The 21023-nt window shown below is 39.4% G+C and overlaps 3 protein-coding genes across 3 annotated transcripts in view; 1 reads left to right on the forward strand and 2 right to left on the reverse strand.

The window, feature by feature from the left end:
* LOC117296491 (intersectin-1-like) overlaps nucleotides 1–5093 on the forward strand; it is a 53996-nt gene extending 48903 nt beyond the window's left edge. Inside the window, exons 39-41 of the mRNA XM_033779451.1 lie at nucleotides 619–705; nucleotides 1968–2141; nucleotides 2766–5093. Of these exons, the coding sequence (XP_033635342.1) occupies nucleotides 619–705; nucleotides 1968–2141; nucleotides 2766–2914 (410 nt within the window). The 3' untranslated portion in view covers nucleotides 2915–5093. The remainder of the gene's footprint in view (nucleotides 1–618; nucleotides 706–1967; nucleotides 2142–2765) is intronic.
* A 3276-nt stretch (nucleotides 5094–8369) lies between these two features.
* Nucleotides 8370–13839, reverse strand: LOC117296492 (ATP synthase subunit O, mitochondrial-like). The gene is made up of 7 exons (XM_033779452.1): nucleotides 13765–13839; nucleotides 12852–12896; nucleotides 12151–12261; nucleotides 11776–11848; nucleotides 10588–10760; nucleotides 10050–10136; nucleotides 8370–9518 (listed from the first exon to the last, which is right to left on the reverse strand). The coding sequence occupies exons 1-7, from the start codon at nucleotides 13789–13791 to the stop codon at nucleotides 9405–9407; spliced, it is 630 nt and encodes a 209-aa protein (XP_033635343.1). The 5' UTR covers nucleotides 13792–13839; the 3' UTR covers nucleotides 8370–9404.
* Nucleotides 13840–14645: 806 nt separating this feature from the next.
* On the reverse strand, nucleotides 14646–19310 carry LOC117296493 (monocarboxylate transporter 12-like). Its single transcript, XM_033779453.1, has 4 exons — nucleotides 18714–19310; nucleotides 17714–17857; nucleotides 16198–17037; nucleotides 14646–15694 (listed from the first exon to the last, which is right to left on the reverse strand). Exons 1-4 carry the CDS (start codon nucleotides 18943–18945, stop codon nucleotides 15567–15569), a joined length of 1344 nt encoding a protein of 447 aa, XP_033635344.1. The 5' UTR covers nucleotides 18946–19310; the 3' UTR covers nucleotides 14646–15566.
* Between the last annotated feature and the right edge of the window lie 1713 nt (nucleotides 19311–21023).

The raw sequence follows: 21023 nt of genomic DNA on the forward strand, positions 1-21023 counted from the left end.
ATAAAGAGCTGTTTGAAACCGGCTGGCTTCAGGAGTTGGGTGTGCAAGCTCATGTTTGCCAATTTTATTATTGATTTTAATTGTCATAATGGTTATAATAAAATGGCATTTAAAGGCAGTGGACACTATTGGTAGTTGTGTCAAAGACTAGCCTTCACAGTTGGTGTATCTCAACATAAGCATAAAATAACAAACCTGTGAAAATTTGAGCTCAATCTGTCATCGAACTTGCGACATAGTAATGAAGTTGTGTGCATTTAGATGGTTGATTTCGAGACCTCAACATGCTCAAGTTCTAAATCTGAGGTCTCGAAACCAAATTTGTGGAATATTACGTCTTTATCTAAAACATGTAAAACTATGGCACTTCAGATGGAGCCGTTTCTCACAATGTTTTATACCATCAACCTCTCCCCATTACTTGTCACCAAGCAGTATGCCAATAAATATTTTGAGTAATTAACAATAGTGTCCACTTAAACCCTTTAAATCAAAGACCATAGCTTCATCAAGTAGCTTATACCAAGATGCTGCCGAACATGATTTTAGCTTTGACCTCTTTAAAGCAATTTGATTTGTTTTTCTGAAAATGTTTTGTTCTTGTTGTTTTTGTTGCAGCTCGTTCAATGAGAAGCAGAGGTTATGGCCGATTGTTAGTGGTCATTATGGAAGGTCATGACCTTAAACCATCAAATAATGTCACTGGTAAGTTGAACTAAGCATTTGTGTTCTGTGAGACATGTATCTAATTTCTTTATTTTATCTGGGTAATAATGGGGTATTTCTTGCCCTGCTGTACCAATTTTTGTGCTTTTATATTTTTGACCACACTGTTGTATTTTGTTGTTATTGCCTTTGCCACTTGTTTTCTCATCTGTCTCTTAAAGACAGTGGACATTGGTAATCACTCAAAATAATTATTAGCATAAAACCTTTCTTGGTGACCAGTAATGTGGAGAGGTTGATGGTATAAAACATTGTGAGAAATGGCTTCCTCTGAAGTGCCATAGTTTTTGAGAGAGAAGTAATTTTCCATGAATTTGATTTCGAGACCTCAAGTTTAGAACTTGAGATCTCGAAATCAACTATCTAAACGCACACAACTTCGTGTGACAAGGGTATTTTTTCTTTCATTATTATCTCGGAAGTTTGATGACCGATTGAGCTCAAATTTTCACAGGTTTGTTATTTAATGCATATGTTGAGATACAACAAGTGAGAAGACTGGTCTTTGACAATTACCAATAGTGTCCACTGTCTTTAAGGCCCGGTCACACACAGGCCTTGAACCCAAAATGTTAAAAATGCATGCCCTCGATTGGTTGAATAAGCATGGGCGAATTCTGCGTGGAGTAATTCAACCAATAGATTGCGTTCTCCTGGCGTCATTATCGTTATCGTTTTCATTATCGCTGCAGTGTGACTCGGCCTTTCCACCAGTTCCAGATGGGCTCTCCAGAGTCACGCTGAACTATATTCTGAAAAAAAAGTACATGAAAAGTTTTATGTCTGAAACAGTTAGGAGCGACTGGATAGGCGCTAGAAGTCGAAAGATCGACTGTTGCAGTCGTTTTGAATGACTCAGGAGCATTTTGGTTTCAGACGTTGATCTTATCATGAGCCCCATCAGCCACTGGAAATGTTACGTTAAGTTTGCCTGTCTGAAACCAAAATTTATTTGGGTCGACCTAGAGTTGCTCTTAATCTATTTGGTTTGGCGCAGCTCTGGTGCGCTTGTCTGGACAGGTGTATATTTTTGTTGGTGTGGCCAGAGATATCGGAATTGAAGGCTAAAGTTTTTTGGTAAATTTCTTAAATTCCGGGATTAAATGTCCCTGGATTTTGTTTAGTTTATGAATGTATTTAATGTGTGGTTTATATGCTGAATAAATAATAACAAAAATATAAATGCACTCATGTTCACTAGTAAACTAAATGTTGTTTTATCATAAACAATCTCTCTTTAGGTCGTGCCGACCCTTACTGCGAGGTCCGTATGGGATCCCAGGAGCATAAGACAAAAGTGGTTCCAGACACGTTAAGTCCAGTCTGGGACGCCTCTATGCAGTTCACTGTGAAAGATCTGGAACAAGATGTTTTGTGTATTACAGTGTACGACCGAGACCTCTTCTCTCCAAATGGTACAAAGCATTTTTATTTAAAAAAAAGAACAATTTTTCTTTTGGAAATCAATGAGTTATTGTATCAATTTCTACTCTTTTTACTCTCATCTTTCAAAGATGAGATACCAACAAGGGCAAGACTTTGACAAAAAGGAGCACAAATAAATAAAAACAGCCAGTCTTACTGGATTTAATGCTTAAAAGAACAAATGAACGTACTCATGGTGTCACTTTTGCTCATAATAACTGTATGGCGGACAAACTTTCCATAACTAGATTGTAAAAAGGGGCAAGCAGTAGAAACTGTTAATAATAAAGTTCTTACAACAGAAAAGACATCGACAATCCAGGTTGGTCAGGACTGACAAAAGTCCCTGCACTGTCACCAAGAGGTGTGTCATTCCTACCCGCATAAGACAAAGTTCTTAAGGCCACAAACAGTTACACAACATTTAACAAAACAAACAACTGAACGAAGAAAAAACAAATTATCAAACAAACATCTCAATTAATAAATACAAACAAACAAAACCATGTGAACTAAACCAAAAGAAGCAGAAACAAAGCCACAAGACAATCAGGAAGAAACAGACAAGCTGAAAAAAAAATCCTAAACTCATAATTTTATCATTTATTCTGCAGATTTTCTTGGTCGGACTGAAGTCCGTGTGGCAGATGTCATCAAGGAGGCTAAAGGACGTGGCCCTCTTACTAAACAGCTTTTACTTCACGAGGTTTCTACCGGCGAGGTTCATGTCAAACTAGACCTCCATCTCTTTGAGAAATCTTAACGCTTGGAGAATTCTTAGAGCTACTTAAGCACAAACAGTAGCTATGAGCACAGCAAAATCATGCTTACCAGATTAAGGTCACCAGCCAAAATATCTTTTATCACATGTGCAATCTCCGACTGGTATCCTGGCAATTTTTGCTTAGCAGGTAGAGCTGTCAGGTTAAGTGTCACATCAAACTAGACCCCCATCTTTGTTGACTAGTGTCCAATTTCATAGAGCTGCTTAAGCACAAACAGTAGCTACAAGCACAACAAAATCATGCTTATGAAGGTCACCAGCCAAAATGTCTTTGCCACATGTGCAATCTCCAAATGGTATCCTGCTTATTTTTGCTTAGCAGAAAGTTATTAAGCAATATTTCCTGATTAAGCAGCTCTATAAAATTTGGGCCAAGTAGAGATAGAACCTGATTGTTCAGCTTAATCACTTTCAACATGCGGTGCTCATGACGTACCAAAGCTAGTGTTGTGCAACTAGGTTAAATTTGCTAACCATTCTTATGAAACATGTGAAAAACTTACGTGCAGTCTTTTGAATACGCATTTGTGGGGACTTGCGTTTGTTTTGTTATTCGCTTTTCTCAAGAATAATTCCCTTGTGGACACCAAAATGAACAAAGAAAAAACTTCTAATTTCACAATTAAAATGAAATCTTCTATTTTATTCTGTGTTCCCCCCCTGCCTTTATATTTCAACAGAATAATTTTAAAGCATAATATAAATTTAACTTTGTATCAAAAAGATGAAATTGTGAAAAATGAGAGAGCAAAAACATTGTAAAAAGATATTTGAAAGGTTTATGAACTTGAAACTATATATAATAATGAATAACTTTAACAGACCATTCCGTTTTTTATTCCCCTTCCACAAAAACAAAAAACATTAAATGTGATATAACTTATGATCTTTTTGTGAGTGGAGATTGCTTTTTTCGGTTTGTAATAAAACAAAATATAAGCATTAAATTATTTTCAGTACATTTTTGTTCACTTGGAACTTGTCTTGGTAGTTTCAGGTACTGCAAACAATTTGAGAAACTGTTTGAAAATATTTATCAAAACTACCCAAAGCTGAGACCATAAAGTATTAAAAGGTGATGATATTAATGGTTAGTTTAAGACCCACGTTAAGTGCAGTTTTAAACCACAGCTGATCGAATCTGAGAATTTAATTGCTATTGAATTGCCTGATTGGGATCTGCTAACTCTTACAATTTATAGCTAAACACATTTCTTTACTGATGGGTTTTTATAATTGCATTCTTGCCAATGTTTACTCATACTACACATTCATGTATGGGTGGCTTAAGTTACTATTTTTTTTAGTAGAGTGCCCAAAACAACTTTTTGCAAATTCAGGACTAAAGTTTAAGGGAAAGATGTTGTAGCTTGGATGGTGGGTGGTAAATGCCCCAGTTCAGGTATTTAATTAAACGTGGATCCTTACCTTAATATCTTTCCCCCTTTTTTCTATAAACGGGTGTATTTGTTTGTACGTGTTTATGCCTCTGAAGAAGGTCCGGTTTGGATCGAAAGCTAAGGCCATCTACCCTACTCATTATAAATATTTAAAGGATATACTAATTGTTACCCACTTATCCCAATTTGGGTATACTTCTACCCAGATGAGGATATCAATTGCCCCCAGTTGGGAGACCCCGGGTGACAAAGACACCTACTAAAATACTAACAATTAACGATCCCTGTACACCAAAAAATAGTGTCAGAAAACTAATTTTTTCTAGCCAATTTGAAAATGACAAATTAATTTATATTAATCATGAGTATTTTATTGGACCAAAACTATGTGCTTATAGTTTATAGTTTGTGCATAAAATAAAGTGTTAACTTTGTTTTGGGGTAAAGCTTGTTGGCTTTTGGGAGGAAGGAAATTCCGAGCTTAAGTACCATGTAACATTTGTTCACAAAAAGGATGACCTTGTACAATCCAGGGCCTTTTTGGTAGGCAAGATACATTTTATGTCTTCATTTCCACTGAAATAAAGAGATATTAAAGTAACAACTGGACACGTTTTGAGATGTACCCCTGCGATTTCTTCTTGTCAGAAATTGACAACAATCTAAATACTGATTGTTGTCTTTCATAGAGCTGTGTACAAATCGTGCCTGCAGGAAGTTAAGTCTCTTGGGCTATTTTCGAGTATGTGATGTTAAAGCCATTGGACCCTTTCAGTAAACAGTATTGTCCAAGGCCCACACTTCGTGTATCACAACTTCTATATCAAATAACAAACCTGTGAAAATTTGGGCTTAATCGGTCATCGGAGTTGGGAGAAAACCCACCCTTGTATCCGCGCATTTCGCCGTGTCATGTGTTTAAAATAAATCCGTAATTCTCGTTAACGAGAATTTATATTGTTTTGCTGTTTTCTCAAAAAGTAAAGCATTTCATGGAATAATATTTCAAGAGAAGTCTTTCACCATTGCCTTCTGTAAACCCTGTAAGTTATTTGTAAATCTGTGAACTTTTTTTTTCTTTTCTGTACCAAAAGGGTCCAATGGCTTTAAAGATTTTCCATATTACAGAAAAGAATACATTTGGTAGTCACTCTTAAAATTAATGGCAATATACTTACTTGGTTAAAAGTAAAGCAGCTTTTGGTAGTATGAAGCAATTTGAAAATCATTTTACTTAGAAGCATAATGTGGTTATGTGGAAAAACATATCAGTTTTTATCCCCCAAACTTTGAGTGTGAGAAACTTTTGCTGTCAAAGCTAAAACCCAAGTTGCTTGTGAAGATAGCATTGTTGGATGGTTGGTGGCAAGTTATCACATGCGAATCCAGTAAGTGTGGGTACAAAGTTGTGGCTACTCATGCAAAACATTTGTACAAACACTTTTTTAAAGACATTTAAAAAAAAACTTGTTCTTGTTTCTTCAACAAGAACTACACGTACTACAGTACATTCTCTGTGGTCCTCTAACACTTTACTTGTGAGTGATGGCTCAAAGTAATGATGCGTCACACTTAAAGGAACGTTACAGAATTGGTTTTGCTAGCAAAAAAGTTGCTGGCAGTGTAAGCACTCTATGTAATCCACAATATACATAAACTGACAAACCTGTAGAAGTTTGAGATCGATCGGCCATCTGGGTCACGAGAGAATAGTGAAAAACCGATTAAAATTTTTGCATTGCATCGATGCCAAAACAAAGATGAATTAATCGCTCACTGAGCGATAAACTCAAAACGCGAAATTAGATTATTCATTTCTCATCAAATATAAAATTTCAGACAGAAATATTTCAAGGGATGTTTTCTACGATCATCTGCATCATTCATGTCATTAGACTGTGTAAGTTTTTGTTAATCTGTGATCTTCGCGATTGTTGTTTCTTACCAATTCTGTAGCGTTCCTTTAAGAGTGTATTCTGAATATGTTGCTATTCGCTGCTGGTGTCTCGTACCTCCTCCCATTTGTTTAGTGTAAAAAACTGTAAGCAGAATCTTTAGAACATTTAAACATTTTTAAGGCTGTACCTCATGCGTAAACTACTAAACGCAAAAAATTTTGCTACAGTATTTTGTTTGTTTTTGTTGAAAAGTGTATGTAGTTAGTGTGCTCAATTTCTGTCTATAAGATTTAATCATTATTATAATGCTACGTACTTCATTTTGCATATATTTTAATAAGCTAGTATTATTAAGTGTCAAAGGTCAAGTTGTTAGGTAAACAAAAACTGTACATGGTGTAACCATAATGTAAATTAATAATGAAATTAAATATTGTATTGCAATGAAGACTAGAATAGGGTGAGAGTCTTTGTCATGGACAATGTCTTAAATTTGGATCATCATTTTTCGGTTTGTTGAAATGATGACATTTCCACCTTGTCGAGCGGATAAGAACACTGAGCTCAAGCTCTGATGTTTCTGATCAGCAGAGTGTGGGTTCGAGTCCCAGTCATGACACTTGTGTCCTAAAGCAAGACACTTTATTGCTGCATCCTTTGGATGGGACCTAAAGCCGTTGGTCCTGTGTGTTAGGAATGTATGTAAAAGAACCCAGTGCACTTATCGTAAAAAGAAGGCGTCCCCCCCGGTGTTCCTGGTTTCAAGAGGGTGGGTTCAAGTCCCAGTCATGACACTTGTGTCCTAAAGCAAGATACTTTATTGCTGCATCCTTTGGATGGGACCTAAAGCCATTGGTCCTGTGTGTTGGGAATGTATGTAAAAGAACCCAGTGCACTAATCGTAAAAAGAAGGCTTTCCCCCGGTGTTCCTGGTTTCAAAAGAGTGGGTTCAAGTCCCAGTCATGACGCTTGTGTCCTAAAGCAAAACACTTTATGGCTGCATCCTTTGGATGGGACCTAATGCCGTTGGTCCTGTGTGTTAGGAATGTATGTAAAAGAACCCAGTGCACTTATCGTAAAAAGAAGGCTTTCCCCCCGGTGTTCCTGGTTTCAAGAGGGTGGGTTCAAGTCTCAGTCATGACGCTTGTGTCCTAAAGCAAAACACTTTATGGCTGCATCCTTTGGATGGGACCTAAAGCCGTTGGTCCTGTGTGTTGGGAATAAATGTAAAAAGAAGGCGTTCCCCCCGGTGTTCCTGGTTTGATTGGCTGCATATTGCGCCACAGCACCTTGTTATTACCATCACATGGTGCTTTGTAACAAAAGAAAACCCTGACAATGCCCCTGTCTGACCAGTGGGAAAAAAAAGGAGACCTCCAGCTGGACGGCCGTTTAACGAGCAGGATTAGATCTCTTTGCACAGAACCCGTGGAGACAAAAATTGTGAATATACACGTTTTCATGTACCGTTTGTGGTGTTTCACTGAAACATCATGGCATATTTTAACATTTTTTGTGACTTTCCGGTCACTAGCGGTGGTTCAAAATTTGGGTATTAGCACACGAGGGTGGTTGGTATTCAATTGTTCTTTCTGTGTTATATCCATACGACATACGACACCATAGTTGAGTGAAGAACCAAGTGTGCACGCGCAAAGTCACATACGCCAGGTCGCCCATTGTCTGTATAACTAATGTGGGTGATTACGAGGCGTCGTAAAACACCGCGGTACCACGAGTTTTGAAGTCCCTTCGTTCGAGCCCCTTCTCTTCCTTCCGCCATGGTCCAACCATGCTAGCTGGTGCGTCTTGAGCAAGACTACCCCTAGGAGTGAGTCTACAAGACAAAGCCTTACACCTTCTGACTTCTTCAATCCTCGATCCTAAACTGAAATCTGTAGTTATGATTCGAACCCACAAACTTGTGGTTTCAAATGTCGCAGTATCGAATACATTTGTGTCTAGTGTGTACATTCGCTCATAGACAAATCTTTATGTATCTTGTTTTATGCCTCTGAAGAAGGTCCGGTTTGGATCGAAAGCCAAGGCCACCTACCCTATTCATTATATCATTTTATGTATTTTTAAAGATATTAAAAATTTCAGACAAATGAAAATGACACAATGTGAACTGGATAAATTCAAATCACAAAAACAATCATATTTATTTGGATTTATTGTAATAGTAGAACAATCTGTTGAACAGTGAGTCTGTCTGCATCTGAAACTGTTATGGGTATTTTGTGTCAAGGAAGAAACAATACCGTGAAGACATTACAAAGCCTGGTTAAGAGTTGACACAGTTGAACTTGATACAATTTCACAGATACTGCTTGACAAATTTCTTTGCTAAGCAGAAATGTGTGTGCTACCAAGCGTTATGGCCCTGCTGCCAAGTAAAACTGTCTTCTCAATTGAAGGTTACTTATAACTGTCTGATAAATTCTGAAATCCATGAAATTAAATACACACTCCAAACTCAATCATGCACCTTTTAAAGAATTTGTTTTCAAGATATGTCATCACCAACAGGCTGATAAATTCAATGCCCAGATGTCAGTCGGGCCCAATTTCACAGAACTTGTTATTAACAACTTCCTGCTTAGCAGAAATGAGTAGGATATCAGTCACAAATGGTATATTTGACAGTGTTTTATAGCTGATAACCATATTCTGGTAAGCAACATTTTGTTCTGTTTAGCTTACTCTTTGTGCTTAAGCAGCTCTATGAAACTAGGCCCAGGTTGATGTTAGGCGACACTTCAATCTTCTTTGTGTCCAGGGAAAACAACCAAAGTATAGATTTTTTAAAACTGTCAAAGCCCCACCTGAAAAATCTGACATTTGTCCATTAACAAGTTTTTCTGATGACACTATTTATGGAGTAATCCCTTAGTTATTATCCCAATCAACTTTATTCATACTTCTCATAAGATCCGACTCGGTGAATTCTTTAAACTCTATTTAAAAAAACTCTCTTCCTACAATAATATCGACAAATGCAACATGGTCAGATATCCTTCAAACTCGGCCCAAACTTAATGCATGAGAACACTGGGTACTAGACTAAAACATCTTGTCCGCACAAACTAAAACAGAATCTGTATCATTACTATGCAACAGCGCCCTCTGGTGATATCCAAACATGCCGCAGATGTCAGCAAAGCTAAATTAAATGCTCTGTTTTATCAAGTTGGTCATGTTCTTAACTTGAGTGGCTGTTGACATGTCAATGTATTTGTCGCCGATTTCTACAACCATTCCGCCGAGAATGGTGGAGTCCACCTGAAAGGGAAAAGATCAACACATAGAAGTGTTTAAAGAAAGGGTATACCTTTGGTAATTACTCAAAAAATTAATGACCACAAAAAAAATACTTGATATAAAGCAATACAGCTGTTGATAATTTATAACATTTTGAAAAACAATCCCCTTCAAAAGTTATGATTTGAGAGAGAGGGGTTCAAATGACAAAGGAAACCAGTGATATAAACAAAGTGAGGAGTGTTTAAATATTGAGTCAAAAGAGGGTGCTGTCAAATGATTGTGCGGAGCGCACAAGTTTCAGTGTCCAGTTTAAGTTGGCAGGTCACAATGATCAGTGCCAGGCCTGATACTTCACGGAGGCGATTTCCTCCATGCCCCCTTGTCATTGCCTTGGTGCCCTTGAAATGCTCCAGTAGAAATTTACAATTTCCTCATAGGGTGCCCTTTGCCAAGGAGAAAATGCCTTGGTGCCCTTGTCCTTTCAAAAACGAAGCATACAGCCCTGGTTATGAACGATCTATTTTGTATAGGAAAGGAAAACTTATTTACCGCCATGTTTAGTTTGATGACTTCCTTCTTGTCAAGGAATCCCTGAAGAGCAGTCATAACCTCCTTCTGTTGGCTTGCGTCCATACTCTGTGTTACGACAAACATCAAGAGGAGCAATTATAGTAAAGTATCTTGCTCAAGGACACACATGTCACGACCGGGATTTAAACCCACACTTTGATGATTTAATAACCAGGGTCCAATTTCATAGAGCTGCTAAGCACAAAAATTTGCTTAGCATGAAATTTTTGCCTTGATAACAACAGGATCACCAACCAAATATACACGCTGAATACCAGTAACAAGCAATATGCAACAAATGGAAATTTGGTTGGTGAGCTTGTTTTTATCAAGGAAGAAATTTCATGATAAGCAAAATTTTGTGCTAAGCAGTTCTATGAAATTGGGATCAGAACTTGATTTGGTGCTCTTAACCATGCGGCCATGACACCATTATGAGTGAAGTCATTAAAGAATTTGCATAGTCGTGTAGTTAACTAAACAAGTGCCACTTCGCAAAGGGTCTTAATGCGCATACCTTGGCAGTGGTGACCTTACAGACGACCTCTCCTCGGTGCGCGCTCATGATCTGACCCCACGCATTAAGGACTTCCTTCAACTTTCCTAGTCTGTTGTTGTCCGCCATGACACCGAAGAAGTTGATGGTGATTGGTGACATCTTCTGGCCTTTCATGAACTCTGTGAGAATACCTTGGAGAGAAAAAAACAGCAGAAAAACCCTCATTTTGACATTTTCTCTCTAGAAATTTAGACAGCTTTAAATCTCTGGCCTTTCATAAAATCTGTCAGAACAACTTGGAGGAAAAAGCAGAAGAAAAAAACCTAATTTTGCCATTTTCTCTCACAAAATTAAGACAACTTTTAAAATGCAAAATCAAAAGGGAGACTGCTTGGAACACAAAACTTTGTACTTCAGTAATTTAAACAGCAGGAAACGAAGAGCGGAAGGTATGAAATCTTTAAGAAATATTTTTATAGGCAGACTGAACCTATAGGTTGTAGAAAAATGTGCATTTTCCTCCTTAGTCTTGCCTTCTCCATATCTTTAAAATATCTTTTTTGTGTGTCATATCTCTTTTGTGTGTCATATCTCTTTTGTGTGTCATATAATAATAATAATAACCGTATTTATAACGCGCCTTTTGCCAAAGGATACAAAGCGCCAGGTGTTATTACTGCAAGGAGTGGGGCGAATCTTTTGAGATATAAGACCTAATCCTAAGCACCATGTAATGGTTTACAAGGTGCTGTGGCGCAATATGCTGCCAATCCAGCCAGGAACACCGGGGCAAACCCCTTCTCTATTTAAATAAGTGCACTGGGTTCTTTTACATGCGTTTACAACACATGGGACCAACGGGTTAACGTCCCATCCGAAGGACGAAGCAATGGTTAAGTGTCTCGCTTAAGGACACAAGTGTCACAGCTGGGGTTTCGAACCACACTCTGCTGATCAGAAACACAAGAGTTTGAATTCGGTGCTCTTAACCGCTCGGCCGCGACACTTCCGTAAAGTTGTGATTGTTTTACTTAAAGATGGATTGCACATGACATCATTGATCACCCTCTTTGATGAAACGTGCACACATAAAAGGCTATCATTGGCTGAGAGTTGTGCACATGGCATACACGAGTGCCCCTTTTCATTGTACAGATCAAATAAGGCGGTTGATGACGCTATGTGCAATCCATCTATTAAACTTACTGATTTTGTCTTGTTTTCTGATGACTGGATTGGCGACGAAGTTCGACAATATAGCATTCTTCTTCATAGTTTCCTGCAATTAAAATAAATCAAAACAAAATTGTACTTTTTATAATACATTCATAAACACCCGAGACAGTATCCATTCTGATTGGTCGAGAGGAGATCACATGACAATTTTTAAACGCATTAGGAAATTGAGCCATGATGATGAAATGAGGAAATTAAATGCTTAAATCACTGGTCTCTGGCCTGCGGGCCAGTGTAAATTTGAACACTCATTCAGATTTGTAGTTGAAGTACGTAGTCCAATCTGAGTCATGACCTAATACTAATGACCCTTCAACTTTGACCTCTCTGGCATTGACCTCTCACCTCTACTGACTTGAGCTCCTTCTCAATGACCTCTAGCTTCTTCTCCTTCATGGCTGCAGAATACAAAGCAGTGGCATAGCGTCCACCCATCCCGAAGACCTGGATAGGAGGCTGCAGAATAAAAACAGAATAAACGTCAACATAAATTGACATCTATTAAATCGTTGAATGATCATCATTTTTGTATTGGCCGAGTGGATAAGCTCTGGTGCTTCTGCAGAGTGTGGGTTTGAATCCCGGTCGCGACACTTTTGTCCCTCAGCAAGACACTTAAACATAATTGCTTCTCTCCACCCAGGTGTAAATGGGTACCTGCGAGGGCAGAGGTGGTTCTTGTGTTTGGTTCAGCCGAGTAGAGCATATAATTGTCCCACAGGCTGTATACTCCCCAGGGAGTTGAGAAGGTTTAAGGAATGATTTAAAGCCCAGTGACCAGGGGTATTAATGTCGGAAGCGCTTTGAGAAGCGCTATATAAAAACTGGTTATTATTATTATTATTACTAAGGATTTGAATTGCCTCTAGGAATCTGGCTAGCTCAGTGGTATAGTGGTAATACACCTACTCTAGCGATACAAAGGTTGTGGGTTGTCCATCCATTGAGAAAAGTCGTACTTGTGCTTAAATGATTGGGATTGGAAAGGGTTGGGGAGGGCAGTTTGGGGTCGACTTTGGAAGAGAAACAAGCTTGTTGTTATTTACCTTCACCAGCTGGTGTGTAACACCAGAGGTGCTGAACTGGCGAACCTATGTAGAAGAAAAGAAAAGATCATTGATATTATTATAATATTATTATTACCGTGACCTCTAAAGAAGTCACATTTTGCAGAGTGACTCATTGTACATTTATCAGTTTCTGTTTCGAACGTGCTTCGAAAAAGAGCCAGTTGTCAAGATTGTTTAGTTGCGATAACGTAAGTTGTAACCCTCCTGCCCGACAGGAGGGTTACGTTATCGCAACTAAAGATCGTTGAGAAAGTTCACACTCAAAATTCATTTGTTTTTTACCCAAAACTTGTAGTGTTTGAAATTGAACAATTCCAGGTGTAGGGCTAGTTCTAGAACTACATGTATATAAGGTTCAATGCCCTCGCTCATGGAGGCGATAAGAATTATGATGATCATATTCTTTCATGATGATAGAAATAGAATAGTGGAACGAACCAATTCAGAATCTCTAGCTAAGACCAGGCTAGGGCCAACTAGAATTTAGAAGTCTAGAAGTCTAAATTACAACTTCAGAAGCATGAGTGGGCAGTGGTAAGTTTTATGATGCAAATCGTTGCAGAAGGTTTTTCAAAAAATGCGAAAGATTCCGATTTAGATACCAGACGTGCTGGGGCCAAGTTCAGGGATACGAAGTGGATTTGACCGATTGGATAGAATAAACTGGTGTTGCAGCCGAAAGTTTTGAACATGTTGAAATTAAAAAGAAACTAACACCAGGCTAAGTAAGTTTAAAGCCAGGCGAAAATGTCTTTATAAACAATATAAAAAAACGTTTACTCGACACTGCTAAAGTATCAATAACCATTAACTTCTGTATCTGAATTTAGAGGTTAAGCAGTGAATATTTTAGTGACAATTTTATGAAAATAAATCGAGATTTTTTTACCAAAAGTGAAAACTTGCAGGCAGCCATTTTTTCGCCGGTTGTAGAGTGCGCCCTCTTCGGTGACCTTGTTTCGCAGCACTGCTAGTCAGCCGTTCTTATGATTGTATATATTATTTTATTGTTTTTAATATATATATTTTTTTTTTATAGCATCAAAATAATACAAACTTTAGTAAATAATTATTTTAAATTCAATTAGTTTATTAATTATATTGTATTAAATACAAATTGATAAACTTAGTAAATCATTTTCGAACGAGGTACAAACGTGTGGTCTCAAAAAAAGTGGACCCAATTTGAAGTTTGAGTCAAACAACGTGAACGACCGTCACACACTAGTGTAGACTGGCAAAGCAAGTTGCTCCGCCCGTCCAATGTTGGGGGGGGGGTGGAGTTGGCAGAATAGTTGCCCGTTTGTCTCGAATTCAAGCATCGAAAGCACACAACTTGTGCGACAAGGGTGGTTTTCGTCCATTTTTCTCTATCAACTTTGATGAATAAGAGTTCAATTATCACAGGTTTGGTATATTTGTATGCACATGATGGGGTACTAAACAAGTGAAAATTACCGTGTTTGCTACTATCGATTTTAAATATTATTCGATAATCAAGATACAGAAACATTGCCCGTACCTTCGATAATGGCAAAAGAAATCCCAAATAACTTACATAGGGCCTTTTGTAAGATTTCATATAGAACAGCTTTGACGCCTTAAAATTTGCATAAAATGATCAGTCGGTCCATCCATGGAGCTATAGCTCCCTCCAGTCCATGTCCTTACTCTATGGTCTCAGCTATCCAATGCCGGTGTGGCAGGAGATCATCTGCCCCCCCCCCCCCCCCCGCAACCCCCCCCCCCCCCGCACCCGTGAGGGTCCTTTTATGTCCAGTCCCATCGCCTTAACATCAGACAACTTTTGCGAGGCTTAATGCATCCCCAACCTTTGCTTGGCCATTCCCGGGACCACAACAGCTACATGTTTGACGTCGGATATGATTAGGGACTTGTCGCACGAGAACGGGGCTTGAATCAAGTCTATCACAAGGCTCCCTCACCATACAACGTGTACAACAAACGACATCACTCCGTTGGCATACAGACCGGACGTTGTTTCACCAAAAATAGCGTTCCCAATCACGCAACACGGAGACTACTTATGTTTGGCGCATGCGTTGATCGATTTTCCTTATAGCGATCTCTATTGTAATCAGTAATCCCTTACGGCGTATTTTTTTTCCCCAGACGATGAGGCCACTTAGCATTAATGGGCGTGTTGAACCATGGAGGAATCAATTAATTTATTCCTCCATGGTTGAACCTTCTTTCTCACATATTAGGCGCAACCAACCAAGCGTGTCAAGAGTACTCTCTACTCGTATATTGCATACAAGTACTCTACATGTGTACATGTGTACACGCCAGCTCCTTGTTCCATCTTCCGTCTTTGCTCACACCACCACTTGGTGCCAGTGGCCTCATCTTCCCTGTGAAAACAAATATGCTGAGAATGTTGTTTACCGTCGCCTTGCTCCCTCCCGTCGTCTTGAGAAAGCTCGCTAATTTCTCGTACGGGGACCCCCTCCGGCGGACAGCAGAATTCCCTGGGACACCGGCCCAATGTCGGCATTATGTTGGACCTTCCTATCGTATGTTTAACATGTGTTTTGAAGCCGACGTTCACCGACGTTGGCTCAACGCATGCATGTTAGCTGGGCACCTCCCATCAGAGGCTGGCTGGGACGTTCGCAGCCAGACTCAAGCGAGTAAGAGCCACCACAATGAGACAGTGGACACCTCCCTTCAGAGGCTGACTGGACGGCGTCTTCGCAGCCAGACTAAAGCGAGTAGAGCCACCACAGTGAGAAGTTGCACGCCTCCCATCAGAATGAAGCTAATGGTATAACTACCATAAAGGTCGTAGAGTACCCCTAAAATGAAATAAGATAAATGAGGGGTCAGAATAGATAGTTATCCTTAGTGAATAGTCTCGTAAAAAGACGTGCATTCTTATAAGTGAAATAGAAATAAAAGAAATGTTAAGACAAATGCTTTACAGCTGTTTGCGTTATATAGTGTTGAACAACTTTTTTACCAAAATGACTCCCTCATCAGTGTTTGACTGGACTTGATTCACGTCCCGTTCTCGCGTGAGAGGTCCCTGGGCATATCGCGCCAACTAGCAGACAAGCCGTATATAGCAGTGCGCCCTCGCCGTCAAAATGTGGTCCCGAGAATGCGTGCGGAACATGTTGGGGGGAATGCAGAGCTTTACAAAGCAATAGTTTTCTGGCGATGGCACGGGATTGCGACTTGAGTCAAGTCTAGTGTTTGACTGACTCCGAACCCCAATGATCCCTTGACATGTTCCCATTGAACAAAATGTATGCATTTATTTTTACTGGACTCTACCCTCTAATATAATAATCCTTACCTGGTAAATACAATGTGAAGAGCCCGGTCACTCCAGTGAAAAGTCCATTCCAACCCATAAAGAATCCCATTTGATCAGCACCAAATGACTCTATAATGACGAGGTCAACTTGTATGTGTACCATCACTGTGAAATATCCGCAGATGAAAGCTGCCACAATGATTGGCCAATAGGACATCAGCCAGGGATCAATGAGATAATACAACGACGATATGAATAGTCCAAGTCCTAACCACGCAGAGTTGCTTAGACTTAGTACCTGAAAGTTTTTGACCAACGGCCCAACTGTTAAACTGCTAATTATTCTCCCAATTCCATAACTGACGACAAAGTTGGAAGCGTCTCCAAGCGAAAACCCCTTGGATACGGTTGTGTATACCACAAAATATATGACCCAAGCTACGTTCATCATCATCCAAATGTTGCACATGAAGATTATAAGCCAAAATGCTGGTAAGGAGAATAAACCAAGCTTGAAAGTCTGGCTGATGAATGAGTGAACACTGTTAAAACAAGAGCAACAACGGCTGTTTGATGTTGGTTCTCCATCACCGGTGTCGTCATTTAAAGCAACTCTTTGATATTCATCGTTACTTCTTTTTACAGCGGGTTCTTTCATTAAAGCTCCACAGACAGCAAGATGGGAAAATATCGCCCCAAGTAGCAGCATGGTTCCCCTCCAGCCGTAAACATCCAAGAAGAATTGCGTTAAGGGTACGCAGGTGACGAAGGCAAGGGAACCGCCAAGTATTCCCACGCCGAAAGCTGTTGTGCTTGCTTCATTAAAGCAGCGTCCAACCAATTCTTTACTAACAATGAGTGAAAAACCAACCGCAGGCCCTGTTTGGAGTGGAAAATATCAATAGTTATAGTGTTGTCAAAAGAAACTCAGGTTTACATCCTGCCCAGCTTACATGTATCGTCGGCCCAACGTACACATTTTTGGTTGGGCAACCGTTGGCAAGTGACGTTGCTATGATGATGATTTTTCCATCGGGCCAACGTCGAGGACGTTGATCCAACGTTGACCCGACCCCACTCTGACGTTGGACTTCAAAACACTTCGTTCGCCATTTTATTTCTTCTTGATTTTTTTTTTTTTAAGCAGTGTACACTATTGGTAAATTAAAAGTATTTATTAGTATAAAACCTTACTTGGTGACGAGTAATGGGGAGAGGTTGGTGGTAAAAAACATTGTGAGAAACGGCTCCCTCTGAATTGGAGTAGTTTTCGAGAAAGAAGTAATTTTCCACGAATTTGATTTCGAGACCTCAGATTTAGAATTTGAGGTCTCGAAATCAATCATCTGAACACACACAACTTTGTGTGACAATTGTGTTTTTTTTTTTCATTATTCTCTTCTTCGACGACCGATTGAGCTCAAAGTTTCACAGGTTTGTTATTATATGCATATGTTGAGATATACCAAGAGAGAAGACTTGTCTTTGACAATTACCAATAGCGTCCACTGTCTTTAAAGTCATAACGCAGTTTTTGCTTCCATGTCTTACTTACCGGCAGCTAGAGTGAGTAGAACCGTTATCTGAGACAAACTGGTGGCATAAGCCGAAGCTATCAGCGAACCACCGACGAGTAACCCACTCACCATGACCACAACTCGCACTCCTAGTTTCTCTCGTAGTGGAGAGGCAAATAAAGCTGTGAAATTAAAGACAAGAATAATAAAATGTGTAGCTTGGTCTTTGCATTGCTTATTTTTCCAATGTCTCTTCTTTTTTCTAGTTCAAACTGTTGCCGGTTGTTTCCTTCATTCGTTTGCCTCTCTTCGGACATTTTCATGTGCTGCAGTGTATCAACCTTTATCTTTTGCCTATCATATTATTGTATCAATATTTATTGCTATCTATATGAGGACTTTCCCTTGTTCCCCTATAGTGCTATTCACACGCCAGCAATTTAACTGGGGTCCCTTGCTTAATTTTAGCAAGTTTGTAAACTGTAGCAATGTGTGACAAGATTTTGCAAGAGAATTTGGACAGTAGAAAAAAAATTATCCTTTCACACACATTTTGTAAAATGTTACAACCGCATGCTTCAACTTAGCAAACGACCCTTTCTAAATTGTTCTCGTCACACTGTTTAGATTTTTTCTTCTTTTCATCAGTTTCAGTTTTTCTCTGCTGTTCAACCGAAAAGTGTAATCGGGCAAAAATAGTCATGGTTTTGGCATGAGTCGCCAAGGGCCTATTTATACATACCGAATAATATAGATTCTTCAAATCTGGTACAATATTGGTGCGTTCGATAGCTTCCCCGGGTCGACCCCGGTGTGCTCATCCGGGTGGCGTATTTTTTTTTTCAGGACGAGCGTGTACAGATAATAAACCACGTTCTTCCTGGAAAAAAAATTACGCATCCTGGTGAGCCCCTGCCATGAGCTAATCGAACGACCACTTACCCTTCTCGTGGTGACGTCAGTGCATGCACCTGGGGCCAGCACCAAGTGACCCGATCCACACCTCTATTTTTAGTGTTTACAATCAAATTAGCTTACCTGAAATCTGCATACTGGCGTCTATAATAGCAATCATCCAGCCAACTAACCAAGTCGAAGCGTTGAATTGTTCTTGTAGAGTTGGTAACATCACAGCAAGACCCTTAATCAATCCTACCCACGCTATCCATGATGAAAATAAACCCAGAACAGCAAACCATCCAAGAAGACCGCCATCTTTGAAGGTTTTAACAAACCAACTTGATACACTTTGGAGAAAATTGCACCCCATTGTTGTTCTCTTTTCTTGTAGTTTGGTTGCTGGTGATATACGCAGATCAGTTACTTAAGCCTACTTGAAAGTTTTTGACAGCTATATACACCGTAATGGCGATTGTCGCATAGTTCAGGACGTAGTGCACTTTGACCATGGTCCTTTTGTAGACTCGATTTCAAGTCTGGGATCACTGTCTCTGCATAGTTTGGTTGTCACTTTGGTGCTTTTCCAATTGGAATTTATTAAGAGGTCCGTTTATGGCATCCGTAGGTCGATTGTTGCATGTGTTGGACGTAGTGCACTTATATCAATGTCCTATCACCCTAAAAATAAGGTCTCTCAGACTCAACTATCTCATCATGCCTGCGCTTATCCATTGTAACGCAACAGTGACTCACGCAACGTTCAGTGCGTGTACTGTACATGTACCACACTGTACAAGTGGTATGCAAATTATGCCATTCCTACCTATAGATGAGATCTAACAAAAATACACAATACCCGACAACAACGAGGAAAAACCGTGTGACCTCGAGGTTTGAATAAAATTTGTTGAATCATTTTCATGGACTCCATTACAGCAGTAGTCTTTGCGCATTTATACTAATCTGTACAAGTACATTCACAAATAAGAACAGAACAATAGCTTGTGTTTGTCCAACTGACTGTTTTGTCCAAACCATAAAAAAACCTTACATCTGGTTTATTATGAGTAATATTAAAATCACTAAAATGAGAGTTGGGGAGAATTGTGTACAAGTCGTTGAATGTCTGTCGCGGTGATAGCATCAGTTCCGACTCTCTCCGCGATTCCCGCGACGGGCTGGCGATATTCTCGCGAGACTGCTGGACCCCACGAGACTACTGCTCGCGCGCTTTGCAGTCCATGGCCCTTTTTCGAATCCGCTGCTTTGGCTTTGGATTTGGCTTTGGGCTCCGTTCTCTCGTCCTGAAGCCCTGAACACGTACAAAAAGCGCGCGCAATTTGTTGAGTTGATGAACTTTGCTTGTTGTTGTTCCATGAAACATGAAACGGGTCTACAAATTGTAGCACATCCTTTCGAATATGGCCTAGGCCAGTACCTTTATTTTACCAGCTGCCGATTTCACGAAACGCAAGGATTAATCCTGTCTCGAGTTTGGACGAGTAACTAGTCCTAACTTGGGGATGTTACAGTGCAAAATTCACCCTTGATTGCCTGCTTGCTTAAAGACACTGGACACTATTGATAATTGCCAAAGACTAGCCTTCAGAGTGGGTGTATGTCAACATGCATAAAATAACAAACCTGTGAAAGTTTTAGCTCAATCGGTCGTCAAAGTTACGAGATATGAATGAAAGAAAAAACACCCTTGTCGCACCATGGTCATACGAAGTTTTGTGCTTTCAGATGCTTGATTTCGAGACCTCAAATCCTAAATCTGAGGTCTTGAAATCAAATTCGTGGAAAATTACTTCTTTCTCGAAAACTACGTCACTTCAGAGAGGCTGTTACTCTAAAATGTGTTATACTATGAACCTCTCCCCATTACTCGTAATCAAGAAAGGTTTTATGATAATAATTATTTTGAGTAATTACCAATAGTGTAAACTGCCTTTAATTAAACATTCACACGGAGGTCACGCACGAAAAACGATGAATAATTTGCAGATAAAAGAAAACGACTTTGTTTGTATCCCGGGGGATAATGGTTTATTTACAACAGTCACAAAATCGTACATCAGATCGTTTAAAGGAACGTTACAGAATTGGTAAGAAACAAAAATCGCGAAGGTCACAGATTTACATAAAACTTACACGGTTTAGTGATGATGATAGTAGAAAACATCCCTTGAAATATTTTTGTCTGAAACTTCATATTTGATGAGAAACAAATAGTCTGATTTCGCGTTTGGAGTTTATCGCTCAGGGAGCGTTTTATTAATTTTTGTTTTGGCATAGATGCAATGCAACATTTGTAATCGGTTTTCACTATTCTCTCGTGACCCAGATGGCCGATCGATCTCAAACTTCTACAGGTTTGTCAGTTTATATAATGGTGGATTACATAAAGTGCTTACACTGCCAGCAACATTTTTGCAAGCAAAACCA

The sequence above is a fragment of the Asterias rubens genome, chromosome 11 (assembly GCF_902459465.1).
Source record: "Asterias rubens chromosome 11, eAstRub1.3, whole genome shotgun sequence".
Lineage (NCBI taxonomy): Eukaryota > Metazoa > Echinodermata > Asteroidea > Forcipulatida > Asteriidae > Asterias > Asterias rubens.

Coding starts and splice junctions, on each gene's coding strand:
- LOC117296492 (XM_033779452.1), bottom strand. CDS start 13,791: ATGGCTGCCTGCAAGTTTTCACTTTTG. Junction 10,761..11,775: donor CAGAAAACAAGACAAAATCA/GTAAGTTTAATA, acceptor TTTCTCTCCAAG/GTATTCTCACAGAGTTCATG. Junction 10,137..10,587: donor GTAAGGTCACCACTGCCAAG/GTATGCGCATTA, acceptor GTCGTAACACAG/AGTATGGACGCAAGCCAACA.
- LOC117296493 (XM_033779453.1), bottom strand. CDS start 18,945: ATGGGGTGCAATTTTCTCCAAAGTGTATCAAGTTGGTTTGTTAAAACC. Junction 17,858..18,713: donor CGCCAGTATGCAGATTTCAG/GTAAGCTAATTT, acceptor TTAATTTCACAG/CTTTATTTGCCTCTCCACTA. Junction 15,695..16,197: donor CTTCACATTGTATTTACCAG/GTAAGGATTATT, acceptor ATTTCATTTTAG/GGGTACTCTACGACCTTTAT.